The 20102-nt window shown below is 37.9% G+C and overlaps 1 protein-coding gene across 3 annotated transcripts in view; it reads right to left on the reverse strand.

The window, feature by feature from the left end:
• The window catches only part of MBD5 (methyl-CpG binding domain protein 5), a 198792-nt gene that overhangs the window by 36344 nt on the left and 142346 nt on the right, over positions 1 to 20102 (reverse strand). For 2 of the 3 annotated variants that reach the window (XM_039327842.1, XM_039327843.1), the window contains 4 exons: positions 16581 to 16683; positions 15271 to 15451; positions 10479 to 12638; positions 842 to 1873 (listed from right to left, as the gene is read on the reverse strand). In XM_039327842.1, coding sequence (XP_039183776.1) covers positions 842 to 1873; positions 10479 to 12638; positions 15271 to 15451; positions 16581 to 16683 — 3476 coding nt within the window. The remainder of the gene's footprint in view (positions 1 to 841; positions 1874 to 10478; positions 12639 to 15270; positions 15452 to 16580; positions 16684 to 20102) is intronic. The other variant, XM_039327844.1, reaches the window with a different exon arrangement.

A 20102-nucleotide genomic window follows, 5' to 3' on the forward strand; every position in this document is an offset into this window, starting at 1 on the left:
CACAGCCAGCAATGCTGGCTGTGGAATTCTGGGAGTTGAAGTCCACATGCCTTAAAATTGTCAAGTTTGGGAAACACTGGTATAACTAATGAATTGTTTTTCCAACAAATGTGAAGATCCTCATATACAAATCTTGTTCCTGAATTCATTGGAAGAGTACAATACTCTCCCAGAGTTATAATATAATACTTAAATTTTTACCGAGACATACATTCTACTGAATGCATACATGACTGCAGCCTTAAATATGTGAATTGGAAATCAGCTTATTTAGAAACTGGTAGTTTCTACCCTATTTAAAAATGAAAAAACAAAAACAAAACCCGTGACAGTGTGAATGTAAGCTGAAAGGTAGCCTATTACCTTGAATCTGGTCTGCTTTATATATTGCTGCAATGGAATTTAGGGATTAGGAATTTAGGGATAAAAACATTGGCATGTTTTAAATTCTACGGACATGGAATTTTTTTTCCCCATCCATTGCACAGCTACTCATACAACCCTGTGATGCCTTGGATATTTTAAATAAAATGCTGCATCCCAAAGAAGCAACTGTGCAGTATGAATTTTTGGAAAAATAAAATAAAATCCATTCCAATGGGCTGACTGAATTGAGGTAACATCAGACTTTCTAAACAAAAGGTTTTAAAACGCTGCTTAACATTTGTCCTAAATTTTATTTGTGCTCTTTCACTGGAATGGTCAAACAGATTCACACAGCATAAACCTAAAGTGCAATGAAATGGATTTTTTTTCCCTCCTTAAAAAAGTAGAAAATAGAAGTTCCCCCCCACCACCGCTTTTTTTTTCTTTTCAAAATCTATGAAAATATTTAACTTACCAAGTAGACCTGTCCCCAGTAGAGGGTTAAGTAGCTGTGGCACCACAGAGTTATTGTTGAGTTTAGCTGGACCAGATGTATTCCCAGCATTATTAGATAGGCTCAGCAATGTTTCTGCCATTGACACCACTGCTGTCCCACCAAGGGTTGAGACAGACAGTGCTGCCACTGCTGATGATGTAGTGGCTGTGCCAGTGGTAGCCTGGGAGGAGAGTGCTATGGAAACCTCTGGATGGTTAGCAGTGCTGCCCGATGTAGAGTTCAGAACACCTCCCAACAGCTGGGGATTCAAGGTCATGAATCCTGAGGCCCCAGTGACAGCTGGGAGGAGCAGGGGATTTGAAGTCGTGTCTGTGCTTGAAAAGCTTGGGAAAGAGTTTCCCAGGGGGTTGGTTAACAGGGTCTCAGCTCTGCTGGTATCTGACTGACTGCTAAGCAACTGATCTGGTAGTGGGGCTGTCATCTGGGTTACTGAGGGCACAGTACTGTTTTGCTGTTGCTGTAACAGATCTGAGATGGACAGATTGAAAGATGCTAAAGGGAACATGGCAGAGGTTTGGGCTTGGTTCTGAAGAAGAGCTGCTAGCAGCTGAACATGGACAGGTTGCAGCCCCTGCCCATCCACTTCACCGGAGAGCAAAGCTAAAGCAGCATTTACATTTGGGTTGAGAAAACCTAAAGGATTGAGGTTGACCTCAGACTTGCCTTCTCCTGTTGAAGGCTGAAGTATATTTAATAGATTCTGGTTTAGGAGGTGTTGCTGATTCACTGGCAAAGAGATAGGTAGCGAACTAAAGAGGTTAGGATTCAAAGAGTGCGGAAGACTGTTGCTTGAAGCGCTGTTCTGTGGGAAATGCAGAGTGTGCTCATGACCAACAAAAGGAAAGTCATTCCCAAGAGGGAGTTGGCTATGTAGTGGAGTTCCAGCAGCGGTTGTGACAATGACGCCATCTTGAAGAACAGATGTTGTCTTGGTGATGCCAGGTTGACAGGTACCAGCTACAGCTGTAGATGATGGTGGACCTGTCCTTCCTGAAATTGGAAAATAATTATTAAAATCACTTTAGGAGTTTTAGTTATATTTAGGACTCTAAGAAGGAATGGTAATCTTACAACAAAAATCTGCTGTAGTTGCAGGAAACAATGATGCAATTCCAAGCCAAAATTAATTGTACTAAAGCGTGCTGAAGTGCAGTATCTTTTAAAAAATCAACAGGATAGCATATACTTAGTAGGAGAAAATACAACATAGGCACGCTGGATTATAATTCCCAAATAGTATAGCCAATGACAGTTATCATCAAGCTCATCATCCAAAACATTAAGGAATACTAGCATATCTACTTCTGATCTATGGATTTAGCTGTATTGCTCAGATGACTAGAGGCTATCTCATACTAATTCAAGACAACGCTAAACAGGGGTTCTTGATCAATGCTAAAGAATAGCAAATACTTTTCCCCCCCAAAAATCACCTAATACTTAAAAAACAGACTATGTAACTAATTACTAATATAGTTCTAAGGAACAATACATGTGCATTATTTCATTTTATCTATTCTATTTGTTTGCTTGGGAGCAAACACTAAGTTCTGTACTAGAAGATGTTCTTGCATTTAAATACTAATGATAAAAAAGAGTATGAAAAGATAAGAGGGGAAGGTTAGAGCCCAGAGCAAATGAATTTTTCTTTCAAGACTGCCACCATGTGGTTTTATCCATCTAGAATATAATGAGGAGTGTGTATCACTTAGGTCAAACGTTTAAGGATGTAGATGCTTCCAAAATTAGGGAAAAAAAAGAGAAGAACACAAGTCACAATTTTCTCTGCTTACGGGCATACCTCTCTGAAAATTCCATGTAGATTATTTCGGTATAGAATTTTTAAAATTGTAATTGCATTAATATACCATGCTTCTTTTTGTAAGCTCAAATGGTTCTATCCCAGTTTTGAAATTTTCACAATAATTCTGCAACATTGATGAGACTGGGATGTAATCCCCGTAATTTTATAGAAATAACAACAACAACAACAACAACAACAACAACAATAATAGTTGGAAGGTCATATAGTCCAACCTCCTGCTCAGGCAGGAAACCTTATACCATTTCAGACAAAATTTGAGTTTCTGTATTTAAACATCAGTTTAAACTACAACACATTACACAAATACTGCAAAAATACGCTAAATCTTATTGACAGACCATTGCCAACTGCCCATATAACCATTCAATTTCCAATACTTTTATTTATTTAAATATACTATGTATGTAGTATATTAAATTTATTTTGAAAATATTGAAGTATTAAATAATATTGATAATATCAATAAAGGTTGTATCAATAGATTGATAGATATTTCCTACTTTTATTTTTGTACAAGTCATTGTAGCCTATACATCTGGAAATGACATGAAAAATCAGAGTCCAATAGCATCTTTTCTGATTAATAAATTTTATTCAAAGCCAACTTTTGTGCATATATATCTCTCAAAGTAAGCTGTACCTTATAAGAGTTTATGTCTTTTTGTTAAATTTGTTAGTCAGCAAGGATGCTACCAGATTCTTGAATTCTGACCACTTTAGGTTAATATGGTTTTCTTTCTAAAATGGAAAATAAGCATTGTTTGCTGTGAAAGTGATTCTAGACCTGATAAAAAATGGTTTTGAAAGGCAATTATTTGCATTAACATAGAACAGTAAGTTTGCTCTAAATGAAAATATAAATATGAGAAAAATGGAGGTTAATTTTATGTCAGCAGTGTATTGTTTTAATTGCTAATACAATGAGCAAACTGCTGAGTGAAGAAAGCACCCATCATAGTTTTATGCTATTCCACAATCTTAGGAAAAAAGTTATGGAAAAATGAAGGCTAACTCAGACAAAATTTAATTCTCAAGCACAAATCAAATTCCAACTGGAGAGAGGGACTATTGCTAAAATATTAAATCCAATTAATCCAAGAAAAAAAAAAGATTTAAAAAACCAGCAAGATTGATACTTTCTCAGGAAAGGTTAAGGAAGTGAACAAACTGACACATCCCTGCACAGACTGTATGGAACAGGAAAAGACAGAGTGAAAGTGTTATCAAATCCATTTCCACTCAATGCTAATATCAAAATCTCAACAGGAAAGCTACATCTGAACTTTACCTATTATTTTCCAATTCCCTAGTCTACAAAAAAGCATGCTTTCTTAATGCAGTTTAGACAGAAATGTAAAAGGGATTTACATAATTGGTGAAGCTGAATGGTAATAGTTTCCATACATTTCTGAATTTCTACTCAGGTAAACTATAATTTCCAAACACCTTTCAGATTACATTTCTTATATTACATTTCTTATATTTCTTCTTTATATGTAAGGGTGTAGGTATATACATATCTTGTATATAGCATGTTTATACAGTGGTGCAAAAAAATATTTAGTCAGCCACCAATTGTGCAAGTTCTCCCACTTAAAAAGATGAGAGTGGCCTGTAATTGTCATCATAGGTAGACCTCAACTATGAGAGACAAAATGAGAAAACAATCTGTCTGATTTGGAAAGAATTTATTTGCAAATTATGGTGGAAAATAAGTATTTGGTCACCTACAAACAAGCAAGATTTCTGGCTCTCACAGACCTGAAACTTCTTCTTTAAGAGGCTCCTCTGTCCTCCACTCATTACCTGTATTAATGGCACCTGTTTGAACTTGTTATCAGTATAAAAGACACCTGTCCACAACCTCAAACAGTCACACTCCAAACTCCACTATGGTAAAGACCAAAGAGCTGTCGAAGGACACCAGAAACAAAATTGTAGACCTCCACCAGGCTGGGAAGACTGAATCTGCAATAGGCAAGCAGCTTGGTGTGAAGAAATCAACTGTGAGAGCAATAATTAGAAAATGGAAGATGTACAAGACCACTGATAATCTTCCTCGATCTGGGGCTCCACGCAAGATCTCACCCCGTGGGGTCAACATGATCACAAGAACGGTGAGCAAAAATCCCAGAACCACACGGGGGGACCTAGTGAATGACCTGCAGAGAGCTGGGACCAACGTAACAAAGACAAACATCAGTAACACATTACGCCGCCAAGGACTCAGATCCTGCAGTGCCAGGCGTGTCCCCCTGCTTAAGCCAGTACATGTCCGGGCCTGTCTGAAGTTTGCTAGAGAGCATTTGGATGATCCAGAAGAGGATTGGGAGAATGTCATATGGTCAGATGAAACCAAAGTAGAACTGTTTGGTAGAAACACAACTCGTCGTGTTTGGAGCAGAGAGAATGCTGAGTTGCATCCAAAGAACACCATACCTACTGTGAAACATGGGGGTGGCAACATCATGCTTTGGAGCTGTTTCTCTGCAAAGGGACCAGGAGAACTGATCTGTGTACAGGAAAGAATGAATGGGGCCAGGTATTGTGAGATTTTGAGTGCAAACCTCCTTCCATCAGCAAGGGCATTAAAGATGAAACATGGCTGGGTCTTTCAGCATGACAATGATCCCAAACACACCGCCCGGGCAATGAATGAGTGGCTTCGTAAGAAGCATTTCAAGGTCCTGGAGTGGCCTAGCCAGTCTCCAGATCTCAACCCATAGAAAACCTTTGGAGGGAGTTGAAAGTCCGTGTTGCCCAGCGACAGCCCCAAAACATCACTGCTCTAGAGGAGATCTGCATGGAGGAATGGGCCAACATACCAGCAACAGTGTGTGCCAACCTTGTGAAGACTTACAGAAAACGTTTGACCTCTGTCATTGCCAACAAAGGATATATAACAAAGTATTGAGATGAACTTTTGATATTGACCAAATGCTTATTTTCCACCATAATCTGCAAATAAATTCTTTCCAAATCAGACAATGTGATTGTCTGGATTTGTTTTCTCATTTTGTCTCTCATAGTTGAGGTCTACCTAAGATGACAATTACAGGTCTCTCTCATCTTTTTAAGTGGGAGAACTTGCACAATTGGTGGCTGACTAAATACTTTTTTGCCCCACTGTATGTGGGTTATGTATGTGTACACTTTTGACAGCAAGCAACAGAATTTCATTTTTAATGTGTACCAGTGTGCCCACAGTAAAAAATGACAATAAAGATTATCTATCTCTAGCTATCTTTTCTTAACATTGAACAGTACCTGCAATAAGCTAATACTTTTGGTCAGGTACTTGCATGTGTTCATAAAAAAAGAATTGTAAAGAGTGCATTTTTATTTCCAAATTATTAACTTGTTGATATTTATTTTATACTAAAAATTATCTTATAAATCTTTTTGTTGACGATGGCTCAAGATGCTTTTCTTTTTTTTTTTATTGAAAATTTTTAAATATTTTTACAAAAAGCAAAAAACAAAAAAACCCTAACCCACCCACCCCAGCCCTCCCTCTCCATCCCCCCCGACCTTCCCAGAGCCGAATATAGGCTTAATTAAAATTTTTAAGAATCTTAAAAAAATTGAAAAAGTATAAATCATAAATATATCTAAATACCTTACATAAACAACTTATAAAGTAATTAACAATAAAATATATGTAAGAAAAAAGCATAAGTATTAAAAAAAAGTACTTGAAAGAAAAAGAGATAATAAAAAAAAGAAAAGAGAAAGAAGAGATATAAAAAGTACAATCTATAAAATATTAAAGTTTATATACAAGTTATTAAAAAGCTAAATGATATTTTTTTATATCCAATTTATATTGTATAAAATTTATCCATTTTTCCCATACCGCAAAGAATTTCTCTTGCGATTGCTCCTTTAAGAAAGCCGAAATCTTTGCCATTTCCGCCAAATAAGAAACTTTAAAAAACCACTCTTGCAAGGTAGGCAAGGATTCCTTCTTCCAATATTGCCCTACTAACAGCCTAGCGACCGTAATCAAATTTAACATCAATATAACTTTCTTAGCATCACAATCAGTAACAATACCTAACAAAACAATTGTGGGGTAAATTTTACCCTCTTTCTAAAAATTCTTTGAATATTCTACCATATCTTAATCCAAAAGACTTTTATATTTTTACACGACCACCAAATATGATAATAAGTAGCATCCAAACAACCACATCTCCAACATTTAGGCTGTAGGTCAGGATACATAAGAGACATTTTTGGTGGATCAAGATGCCATCTATAAAACATTTTGTAAAAATTCTCCCTTAAGTTCTGGGCTTGTGTAAATTTAACATTCCTCACCCAGATAGTTTCCCAGGTATCCAATAGAACTGGTTCACCAAAATTTTGTGCCCATTTAATCATACAATCTTTGATTAGTTCTGATTCTGAATCCAGTTCTACTAGAACGCCATAAATTCTCTTAATATGGGTTTGCCTTTGATCTTTTACTTGTTTAAAAAGATTTTCATCTTCTCTAAGCAAGCCCGTATTATGATCCATCTTCCATCTATCCACTATTTGTCTATACTGAAACCATGAATAGGTAATATTTTCATGTACTAAATCTTCCAAAGATTTTAACTGCCAATTTTGACCATCCCATCTAAGTAGTTGTGTATAAGAAACCCTATCCATCTTAACTCCTCTCCTTTTCCCCTCTATCGCATGCCAAGGTATAGCCCATAATGGTATTTTAAAATCACTTTTATAATATTTCCTCCAAACCCGAAGTAAAGAAATCTTTATAATATGAGATTTAAAAACCCGGTCTACTTTTTTATTAAAAATTAGATAGGCATGCCATCCAAAAAGTAAATCCCAACCCTCCAAATGGAGTATTTCTACATTTGTTAAATCAACCCAATCACTAATTAGTGTTAAAGCCACAGCATCATAATATAATTTCAGATTCGGTACCTTGAGTCCACCTCTCTCACGGAAGTCTTGCATAATTTTAAGCTTTACCCTTGGTTTTTTCCCTGCCCAAATAAATTTGTTAATACCTTTCTGCCATTCATTTAAATTAACCTCATTCTTTAAAATAGGTAACATTTGAAATAAAAAGAGAAATTTTGGCAGGACATTCATTTTAATCACTGCAATTCTTCCCATAAGAGATAACTGTAACTTCTCCCAATTTTTCAAATCTTTTTGTACCCTGACCCACAGCCTTTCATAATTGTTTTTACACAATTTTACATTAGAAACAGATAGGGTAACCCCCAAATATTTTATCTTATCAACAACTTCAAAGTCTGTCAGATTAACCAAAATCTGCTTATCCAAATTAGTCATATTTTTAGATAATATTTTAGTCTTATTGTTATTAATTTTAAAACCCGAAACCCGTCCATATTGGTAAATCAGTTGTAATAAATTTACTACAGAATAGGTAGGTTGAGACAAAGTAACCACCAAGTCATCTGCAAGATGCTTTTCAATAAATCATAGTATCAGCAAATGAGTCATATTTTGATACAAAATAGCTAAGAAAGTCTCTAGCAATGTGAATTTAAATCTTTAATCCCAATTCTCCTACCGGTATGCAATGATTCCGTGGGAACAGCCCTCCCCAAAAAAACATATTCTTCTTCTAAGCTGAATGTAATCGGTAAACTAGCAGTACTTTGCTTGTGGAAGATCTGGAACCAACATCTTCCTCCGTTCCCAAGTATAAGACTGACAGGAGTATATATTATTTATTTATTTATTAGTATCCTGCCTTTATTATTTTTATAAATAAGTCAAGGTGGAGGATGTATCCAATACGTAGCCTCCTATTTTCCCTACAACAGCCTTTGTGAGGTGAGTTGGGCTGAGAGAGAGCGACTGGCCAAATCACACTTTCCCCACAACCACCACCCTGTGATGTAAGTTGGAGAGAGAGGGGGAGAGAGGGAGAGGGAGCGAGAGGGGGAGAGAGAGAGGGAGACAGGAAGAGAGGGAAGAGGAGGGAGAGAGGGAGAGGGAGAGAGAGAGATTTAACCACTACACCAAACTAGCTTATATCTTGATTTTCAGCAAAGATTCTTTTATACAGATTATTAAAAGGTTATTAAATAATTAAAGTATTGATAATTTCAAAGCTATTATGAAATCAGTGCTATTTTAAGGCCATCAGAAGATAACTGACGGAGCTGGCTAGAAGAATGGTCATTGCCTTCTACAAGTCCTATCAAGCCTTCAAGTGTATTTGTAAAAATGCCACTGATTGAAGAAATCTCTTGCTATTATGGAACTAAATAATTTCTAATCAGTTCAAGTATTCCGTTTCTAATGTGACCAAGTTCAATTAATTGTGCCACTGCATATTGGCTACCAAAAGCAAACATTTTGAGTTTGAAAAACATAAAACTAATTATCAATATCCTATGAACATTTTTTCTGCTTGTTAGTTCTGAACTGCTAAGTTGGCATAGAAGACAGAAGATCCATAGAAAGATAATACAGATATTTCTTGAGTAGTATAAAAGCTAACTTACATAAAGTTGACTGTACATCTAACCATTTCAAAGTGCAAAAAATTTCCATTAAGCATGCAATATAAAATAGTATGCTGCAAGGATGAATATCTATCCTATCCAAAAAACAGCTTATGCAAAACTTTCTAAAACATAATGTTTATTTTAAGTCGGAATATTTGTATTTTGGGATTAAAACAAAACCTCAAGAAATCCACAGGAAAAAAAATTACTGTTTAAGAAGTCACCAGTTCCTCTGATATATACTGTAAGTTTCTATTACCATGGCTAGCAACTAAACAGCTTAAATAAACATGCCTTATCTGGAAGCAAAAGATTAAGAATTAATATGACTATGCAGAGCTGCACAGTAACTGAAATTTATTATTTATATATTTCAATTTCATTTTACATTTACATCGACACAAATTGACATGTATTTTGTTAGTCCATGGATATATCTGATATATTGTCTTGCTCCCAAATATATGGATGTATTTGAAAAAAATGGATACCAATGATAAAAAGCAGCAATATTCACAATCCTTAAATACATGCAGACTTTCAAAAGGAAATAAAATCCGTTATAAATTCCAATTACATTAAGTACATAATGCTGACTCGCACTTAAATTGTATCCCAGGTCCAAGTTCTGTTAATGCTTTCTTTTTGAATAGGCAAAGAAATGTTTGTGCTTTCTTCTTAAAAGACTTCATTTTCTACTTGAGTGACTGTCTCATCCTATTAGGATTGGTCCTCCCCACCTGGGCTGGCAGATGTACATATTGCGGGCCCCATCGGCTGGGGCATTCTAGCTGGCAAGATCCAGGAGAAGGGCCTTCTCTGCCATTATGCCTGCCTTCTGGAACATCTTATCTCCTGAAGTGAGGTCAGCTCAAATCCTCCTGACCTTCCAGGAGAACTTAAAAAACGGCGAATTGGTTTGGGGCTTCAGCAGAGGGCCTTCACGTTGAGGGTAGTTCATTGATTAACAGCAGATCCTATCTTCTTCCCCTATCATCATACTCCCTCCCCCATCATTTTTAGCTAGGTTGACTTTATAGTGTTGTATTTATATTATTATAAATTATACAGTTTTATCTTTTAATATTGTAAACCGTTCAGAGCTATCATGTGGCAAGATAGGTGGCTAATACATTTTAAACAAACAAAACAAAGAAACCCAGTACGATACATTAAAAGATAAGGGATATCACAATTTAAAACAAAACAAAACAAAACAAAACAAAACAAAACCCCAGACCTTTTCAAAAGGACAACTTACCTGATTCAGGACTGGTTTGATTGCAGCTGTTCACAATGCTGTTTGGTATCACTTTAGTGGAAGGTGCTTGGATTCGTGGCTGAGCTGGATTCAGATGTAACGAGTTTCCTAAAGTCATCCCCGACTGATTGAGCAGCCCACAGTTTCCAGTAGGCTGCATCTGATTTATTAAGCCTGCAAGATGGTTATTTGGGCCAGGACTAGTGCAATGGCCAAAATTAGTGTTTGAATTCAGGCAGTGCATGCTTTCCCCTCTCAAAGGTAAATCCTGGACAAGTGAATTCGGAAGAGTGCTCGAGGTCATCGTAGTATCTGTAAAATGTAGTTGGTTAGCAGAGCAAGGCAAAACCGTATTTGAGCTCCCACAACTAGAAATACTATTGCTGCTCATATGAGAGCTTTGGCAGCTCATGGATTGAAGTAACTGAGACATCGATGTGATGGGAAACGAAGCCTGGTTCTGCTTTCTTATCGAGTCAGGCCCAGATTTTGTAACGCCAACTGAGCTGTCCAACTGAGACTGCCTAAGCAAACTCAACACTGTAGTGGTTGGGGGTTTCCTTTTCCTCAAAGGATCTTTTTGTTGAGACATAAGTTTCTCTCGTAGTGCTGCTCGACCACTCTGCCCTTCGTTCGTTGGTAGAAGTACATTGGCGGTCGGTGGAAACATGGGGTTTAAAGTGCTATGTCCATCATTGCTGCTATTGCTGGCAACTATTCCAGAATTGCTACTGCTGTTATTGTTATTGTTACCAGCAAGTTTATTTTGATTTGCTAGCTGTGCTTTGGCTGCTGCTGAGAGTAAACTACTAGCTGGAAAAGAGGCAGCATTGTGCTGATTCAAGATCTGATTTAAAGGCATTCCCAGCAAGCCAGGTTGACTCTTCATGGACCCACTTCCGGTAGATGTAGGTGGAAAAGCTGCATTGCCCAAAGGGTTCAAAACATTACTCATTCCAGCAATCAGTGAGTTAGGAATGTCCTTATATTGGTGGAATCCATCTATCTTCATGGAAGGACTTGATGGCATGGATGGCCTAGGAGATCCTATTGTTGATCTTGGTGACCGAGGGGGGACTTTAATATTAGTACAAGATGACTGTGGTCCTACTGGCATCATGAAATTTCCATGATCTGAGGATGTGGAAGAAGAGCGTGATCTTTGGGGTGAAGCCTCAATCCTTCCAATTCCAGATCCCATCATGTGAACTGGTGACGTTACTGGTGAGGGCGAGAGAGAAGTTGAAGCAGAGTGCTGAACTCTTTGCATGTGGCTTCCGTGGTTTGTGTGACCAGGTTTTACAGTTGGCAAAGGGAGATTACTTGGTAAAGGAACAACAGCCGGAGGCATGCTTACATTCATCACAGGTACCTGAGAGTGGACATTTGAATGGTAAGTACTTGGATTCATTATAACAGGATTTTGATTTATGGGCTTGCTGGGAATGGGGTCAAGAATGCCAAGTGGATCTTTCTCTGATGTTAATGGCTTTTTCTGAAGTATACATGAAGAAGGTGGTGGTGGTGGTGGTGGCAGCGGCGGTAGTGGTGGTGGGCCTTGAGGTGGTTTGTGGTGAAACACTGCTCGCGACATTTCCATATTAGCTGAAAAATTACACATGGGTTTTTTCATGGCTGGACTTTTGGTGGTCAGAGTTGGAGAAAGAGGTATATTAGTTCTTCCAGCCATTGCGCAAGATGACTGCACAGGAGAACCATGTAACATAACTGAGGGTGGGGAGAGAGGGGTCCTGTTCATGTGAACAGGGCTAGAATTGGGTGCTCCATGAAAATTGGAATTATTCCTTGTGAAAACATCTGGACTTCCAAGTGGATCTGTCCTAGGTGAGATTGAACCATCTCCATATATTTGTGATCCCGATGAAGCTGGACTGGGCATTCCTCCATGACTGCCACGATACGGCGACTTCTGCCCATGTTCATTATTGCCCAATCTCTGTCTAGGATAGACAGAATGAAGTTCTTGTTGGCTTGCAGTCATCTCTTGCACATATAACCTACCCATGGCATTTGAGGCTCCCATCATCAACTTGAAGGGAGTTTTACATTCTGGCATCACAGAATTCGTTATTCCTTCATGTGATTTATTCCTCACTGCTCTTGGAGTTGCCGCTCGTGAAGGTACTATTGGACTTATACCTGATTTTAAAAAAAAACATGAGAATTACTATTTTACAGCTACATAAATCATGTAATAAAATTTAAATCACTTTAACCAGGAATTCTGGTAGACATTCGTATACTGTATACTTTACCCCCCTATTACAGTTTTTCCCATCTTACACCTGTCTAAATGTATGGTTTCAATCTTCAAAGTTCTCAGCAATGGCCATCCTGAAGCCCATCATTTCTGATGATGCCGAATTCAGGAAAGGTTGTCCTATGACACTGTGGCAAACTGGAAACAGAAATGCAATCGATTGAAAATTGATCTCTGCAGCACTGCTAGGGCAGACAATTGGATCCTTCAATGTTGTAGAAACTAGGTAATACTACCAATTAATTAGACTTCTAGGCCTAACCAAAGTTAATTGTGCAATTCAACTAGAAACATCAAATACCTTCCTCTATCCAATATAAAATAAAAAAATAGCACAATACTATGGGTGTGGCACCCATGGGCTTACATTTCTATATAAACCATGCATATGACTTTTTACTCTAATAAAATTCTGTTCAGGTACAAGCTGAACTACTCAAAACTGGCTCCCTACGGATCCCACCAGCACCTAAAATTGGTTTCCTTTACATCACTATGAACATTTAAAGTTGTAAATTGTCTACCTCTTGACATAGCATAGCAGTGTGACTTGGGTCCCCTGAATTCCTTATGCTCCCCCATGCCACATTGGTCATAGCTGGAAGTCTCAAAGCACAGAAAGCCCTGCAGGGATACTCTTTCCAGGCAGCTGTGCCTGAGGAATGACGAGCCCCTTCTCAGAATGGCCAGGGCAATGCCCCAGTGACTCTGGGTTTGTAGGAACAACAGCATTTGTAATGCACCAACTTCCTACTTTTTTTAAGATAAGTATTCCAGGTATATGGAACAATTTTATGTTACCTTTTGCTCCTTTTAAATATTAATCCTGCCACAACACGTTGTGTTGCCAGGTTCTGTGGAAGTGCACTCAACACTGCTGGATGTAACTTCTAGGTCAGTGATGGCGAGCCTTTTAGAGATTGAGTGCCCAAACTGCAACCCAAAACCCAGTTATGCATTGTAGAGTGCCGGGTGGGTGTGGCCCATTGGGTGGGCGTGGCTGCGGTGGTAATGGCAGACTGGATGGGACTAAAAAATTCAATCAATCAATTCCAATTTTGCAAGAATTTTTTTCCCCCACGAGAAGTTGAAATAGACTGATTGAACCTTTTTTTTTTTTTTTTGCACATGGCGGCGGAGGCCTAAAGCGAAAAGGTTTTATAAAACCCAGCTGAAGGCCTAGGACTGGGGTGACAGCGCACATGCCCACAGAGAGGGCTCTGAGTGCTGTCTCTGACACCCGTGCCATAGGTTCGCCACCAGTTCTAGGTCATTCTTAGCACCCAACCTTATAGCTTAGCCTCAGTGTGCCTACAGTTTGCCACCACAGAACACTTTATAGCCTAGCACAGGGGTAGGCAACCTTGGCTCTTTTATGACTCGTGGACTTCAACTCCCAGAATTCCTGAGGCAGCCATGCTGGCTCAAGAATTCTGGGAGTTGAAGTCCACGAGTCATAAAAGAGCCAAGGTTGCCTACCCCTGACCTAGCTGCTTATGGGCTCCTAGTTTACATATTCATGTTCAGGCTAATATGTTTTACACATTTTTTATATATGTATACACCTTTCATGCTCCTGTGCCATCTATTCCTGACCATATTCCTTCCTTGTGTTTTATGTTGGTCTATGATTGTAATAAAGATTGACTTGATTTTTAGGCCTGTGCATGCTTCGAATTATACTGCAAGGATACTTCGAAATGCCAGAGAGGCAAACGTACCATCTGCCTGCAACTCTTTGAGACAAGTTCCATCTTTTATTACCTTTTTTTCTTTGCCAGCTTCCGGCCTCCCCAAATTGACTTTGCTTGTTTGAAAGACCCTGAGCACAGTGCTCAAGGATGCTGCAACCATTGTAAATACATACCCATTGCCAAGTGCCCAAATTTTGGTCACATGATAATGGGATTGCTGCGACTACAGTTGTAAATATGAGGAACAGTTCTAGGCAACTTTTTTTAAACTTTATTGTAAATTTGAATAATTGTTAAGGATTACCTATATTCATGGAACAGTGATAGCATAGCTCCATCCCAGGCATAGTAACTTCCCAGAATTGTAGCATTTTGCCAAGGTATGGGACTGCTGCACTGATTGTACTTATCTAAAAAATTTTCAGATGAATCCTGTTTAGCTAACACAATAGCTCGTGCTCATTCTAACAAAACCATTTTTTTCACCTTACAAAAATTATTATCTAACTTAGCTCTATAAACTGCAGTACTAAGGAATGAACCAGAGACCTTTGCAAATAAAGCTGGTATGTGTTATATGTTGAATTAGGAAAAAATTTAAAACTAATGGTTTAAGACAAGAGGCTCACATGGTTCAAATTCTGGATAAATATCTCTCATAAATAGATGGCCATACATATATAAAAAGAAGCAATATCAATTTTGTTATCAATAACTACCTTTATAGGTTTTTTTAAAATTCCTCTTTACTTATAATAAATGACACGCATATCAGTACTGGATCTCTTTGTTCCCTGTAATGAGAAAGAGAACTCACTTGTTCCACCTCCAGGACTAGTTAGAACCAATGAGGGATGTGGTGCTTCCATGCTTTTATGAAGTGTAGCCACAGCAATAATTTTCCGTTTATGGATGCATAGCTTAGTGACATCTTCATCTGCTTTGACATCTTCAGCTGTTCTTTGTGTTACAGCAACTCCAGGATCAAAATTAAATACCTTAAAATAATGTTGGAATCATACTGTTACATGTAGTCCTAATTAAGATCACAGATACAACAGCTCCAGAAACTTTCTCTAATTCCTTCTAAAACTGGTCCATCAAATAAAATATGTTAAGTTTTTTTTTAAAAAAAAGAGTTGTCCTTCTAGAGCACACGGAGGGCAACTTATAACTGATATATGATGCACGAACCCTTTATTATAGATCTTAGAGACCCTTTTGACTTAGTGCTGGCAAATCTGTGGAATGATGTTCTGCTGTTTTAAGGATTCTTTCAATATTTTAGATCCTCAGAACAAGCTTATGGTGATTCTCCCCCCCCCTCCAGGTTGAGCACTCCAGATAGGGGGGGATATCAATTTCCAGAATTCCCATCTAACTTTGGTTGTCGAGAATTTTGAAAATCGAAGTTCTTACATCTGGAAGTTGCTCAGATTGGAGAAGATTGGCTTAAAGCATTACATTAATTCTTCTGCCCTCCAAAAAACTCAACCACTCAACATACTGACAAAAACACTGACAGGGGAACAAGGAAAACTCTGCTCATGAAAAGGGGGGAGGAGAGAGACAGAGAATTGTTGCTTACTTCTGATCCAGAAGCTTATGATAACCGCAGGATCATTTGTTCTCCGCTAATTTTATTGACTCATTTAAAAGTGTAGTTTAAACATTATTCCTTACTATAGGGGTTGTTTCTTCTATCTTGGATCATCAACACTTTTCTCCTTTATCTAAGTATTTAGATAAATACTTGTAGTATTTCTTGCAAACCATATTTCGAAATGTGGAAAAGAGTACAGCTATTTATTTTTAAAGGAACTTTGGAACACTATACTGTAGAACTTCGCAACTAAGAAAACTGATCTGACAAAGATATGTTTCTGTACACTATTCTAACTGGCCAATCATGTTACTTTTTATGATATCAGTTTGTGTTCAATTTCAAAAATATCCCAATATTTAAAATTTATTTCACTTATTTCATTTATCTGCATCGTCAACATCTATCGTCCTCAACCAGGAAGGATAATACCTTCTTATAATATATAGGGAGATAGTGGTACTTAAAATCTAATACATTTTATGTTAGTTTTTCGTTTAGCATATTCAAATAACTAATTTTACCTTAGGAAGGATGAGAGGACATTCTAAACCACACTTGCATGTTCCATCAGTCAACAGGTATGTTTTAACCTGCTCCAAACAGGACAATAAAGACCCACTAGGACTGAAAGAATAAAACATGTAACAAATCTATATCAATTAGTGTTAGAAATACTTTATGTTAACAGTTCAAAGAGAAGTTTAGAAAGCAATAACAGGCAATATAATTCATGTATGTTAAGATAAATATAATTTCCATTTAGAACAGCATTTTTAACCTATATTTCTCTGACCTTCATTTTACAACAAGCATTCAAAGCTTGATATTTCAGTTCTTCTGAGTACTGTGGCTATCATCTGTTAAATTATAATGAATACAGTATGCATATGTTATTACATATTTAATATATAATTTGAATATGGGGTTATTGTTAAGCCACTAAAGATTATTTTGACAATTGTGCATGTTTTTTTTTTCCAAATCTTATTTTCTATTTCATTATTTCTTGTCCTTGAATGTTAAATGGTCCAGAGTTGTTTGGGAATCGGGTGGCCTCCAAATCTAATAAAATAAATAAATTTAATGTATAGATGTATTGTGGAACTATTCTTCAGTTATTTCAGACAGAGAAGTAGGCTCATGTTTTATATTGGGAGAATCTCTTTCTCTCTCTTTCTCACACACACACATACAGACACACACATGCACACGTTTCAAGCTCCTATAACACATCATTGTTTCTAACTAATATCACTAACCTACTGCAAGATCCCTTCAGAAACCACACACTTTTTTCAGAAGTATAAGATCTGAGGAAAAAAATGAAATGCAATTTGGATAGTAATGTAATCTATGAGAGAAATGGTTTTGGAATGCTTTTGCTTAGATCAGGCGTATCCAACCTGTAGCCCAGGGGCTGCATGCGGTCTTAGACACCTGGGAGTGTGGCTTCATAAGATAATTAAAAATAAAGTAAGTTTATTATTTATATACATTAACACTATTATATATTTTATACGTGGCCCAAAACAATTCCTCTTTACTCAATGCAGCCCAAGTAAGCTAAAAGGTTGGACAACCATGTCTTAGACTACATGTAGTGACAAGTTGTATATAGCTACTGGATGAATCAGCATAAGGCAAACAGTAAATGGAAAAATGTCTGGAGTGCGATCTAATAGATCCATTTGATCTATTCGCCATCCTCAAACAGTGACAGTTTACTTTGGGATATATGCAGAGTACCCCCAAGCAAGCTGTTGCTTAATTGGAAATGGAACAAAAGAGTCTCTCATTTCCTGTTCTTCTGTTGTTCAGAAGTCTCCAAATTCTGTCTGCTACTTGTATCCAGCTGAATTCTATGATTGCTGATATCTTGCCCTTCCACCATCTTATGGGGTAGGAAGGATCCTGTCCCTTAGAGCAGGGCTTTTCAACCCATGGTACGCATACCACTGGTAGTACTTTGGCACCTGGCAGGTGGTACACGTACAACAGGTTGAAAAGCACTGTAAAAAAAGTGTAAAAGTGGATGAGTTGAAGTGGCGGCAGCGCCAGTGAGGCTTGGGGGTGGCCAGCAGTTGCACACAGTCTTCCAGCAGATTCAGCTGGAGCTACGATGTTGCCGGGATTCTGCTGAGAGCCCAGGATTGGCGTATGTAGCTCCAGGTGATTGGCACTTCTAGCGCACCCAGAAGAGAAAAGGAGTGGGAGGGGGGAGAGAGAGGATATAGAAGGAGGAGAATGGGGGAGAGGAGATATAAAAGGAAGAGGAGGGAGAGAAGAGGAGAGGATATAAAAGGAGGAGGAGGAGGGAGGAGAGGATATAAAAGAAGGAGGGGGAAGAAGAGAGGATATAAAAGGAGGAGTAAAACTGGTACTTTTTTCTTTTTTTAATGGTTTGTAACATTTTATTAGATTATAGAATAAAATAAAAAAAATTCAAAAGCAAATAGTGGGACACAGTGGGGAGAAAAAAAGGAAAGAAATGTGAGGGGGAGAAGGGAAAAAGAAAAGAAACTTTTCAGTGCTCTTCAATATTTTCATAAATGACTTAGCTGAGGGAATAGAAGGGGAACTCATCAAACTTGCAATGACACCAAACTGACAGGAGTAGTCAAGACCCCAGAAAACAAACTCAGGATCTAAAAAGATCTTGGCAAACGTGAACAATGGGTCCTATCCAACAAAATGAACTTTAATGTGGAGAAAAGCAAAGTTTTACATTTAGGCAGGAAAAATCAAAGGTACAAGTACAGATTGGGCAAGACCTGGCTTAAAAACAGTAACTGTGAGAAAGACCTTGGAGTCCTAGTGGACGATCACTTGACTATGAGCCAGCAGTGTGCAGCAGCAACCAAAAAAGCTAATACAATCCTGGGTTGTATAAACAGAGGCATAAAATCAAGATCATGCAAAGTATTAGTACCGCTTTATAAAACCCTACTGAGGCAACACCTGGAATACTGTAGCCAATTTTGGTCACCATACTACAAAAAAGATGTTGAGAGTTTGGAAAAAATTCAGAGAAGACAACTAAGACGATCAAAGGCCTAGAGACTAAAACATACGAAGAACAGCTACGGGACTTGGGCTTGGCTAGTCTAAAAAAAAAAAAAAATAGGGGAGACATGACAGTAGTATTCCAGTATTTGAGGGGCTGCCACAAAAAAGAGGGCGGTAACGTTATTTTCCAAAGCACCAAAGGGAAGGATGAGAAACAATGGTTGGAAACTGATCAAAGAGAAAAACAACCTGGAATTAAGGAGAAACTTCCTGATGGTGAGGACAATTAACCAGTGGAACAGTTTGCCTCAGAAATCATGGGCGCTTCATCACTGGAGATTTTTAAGAAAAGACTAGACAGTCACTTGTCTGAGATAGTATAGGTTCTCCTGCTTGAGTAGGGGGCTGGACTAGAAGAACTCCAAGGTCCCTTCCAGTTCTATTCTATTCTGTTCTGTGATCATTGGCTGCAAGGATACTCCAGCAGCCATAACTTCAGGTACAGGTTGTCTCTTTGTTCAGCACTGTTATAATTTTGAATGGTCGCTGAATGGATGGTTCTAAGTCAAGGACTACCCGTAACATAATGAATTATCATTGGAACTGGATGTGGCCTAATTTAGGTAATACTTTTTGTGGTACTCTAACAAAATATGGGAACATAAATTACATAAGTATAAGCTATTCAAATAAATATACAGTGGGGCAAAAAAGTATTTAGTCAGCCACCAATTGTGCAAGTTCTCCCACTTAAAAAGATGAGAGAGGCCTGTAATTGTCATCATAGGTAGACCTCAACTACGAGAGACAAAATGAGAAAACAAATCCAGACAATCACATTGTCTGATTTGGAAAGAATTTATTTGCAAATTATGGTGGAAAATAAGTATGTGGTCAATATCAAAAGTTCATCTCAATACTTTGTTATATATCCTTTGTTGGCAATGACAGAGGTCAAACGTTTTCTGTAAGTCTTCACAAGGTTGGCACACACTGTTGCTGGTATGTTGGCCCATTCCTCCATGCAGATCTCCTCT

Source organism: Crotalus tigris, unplaced genomic scaffold (assembly GCF_016545835.1).
Source record: "Crotalus tigris isolate CLP2741 ecotype Arizona unplaced genomic scaffold, ASM1654583v1 scf7180000024369.3102671, whole genome shotgun sequence".
NCBI lineage: Eukaryota > Metazoa > Chordata > Lepidosauria > Squamata > Viperidae > Crotalus > Crotalus tigris.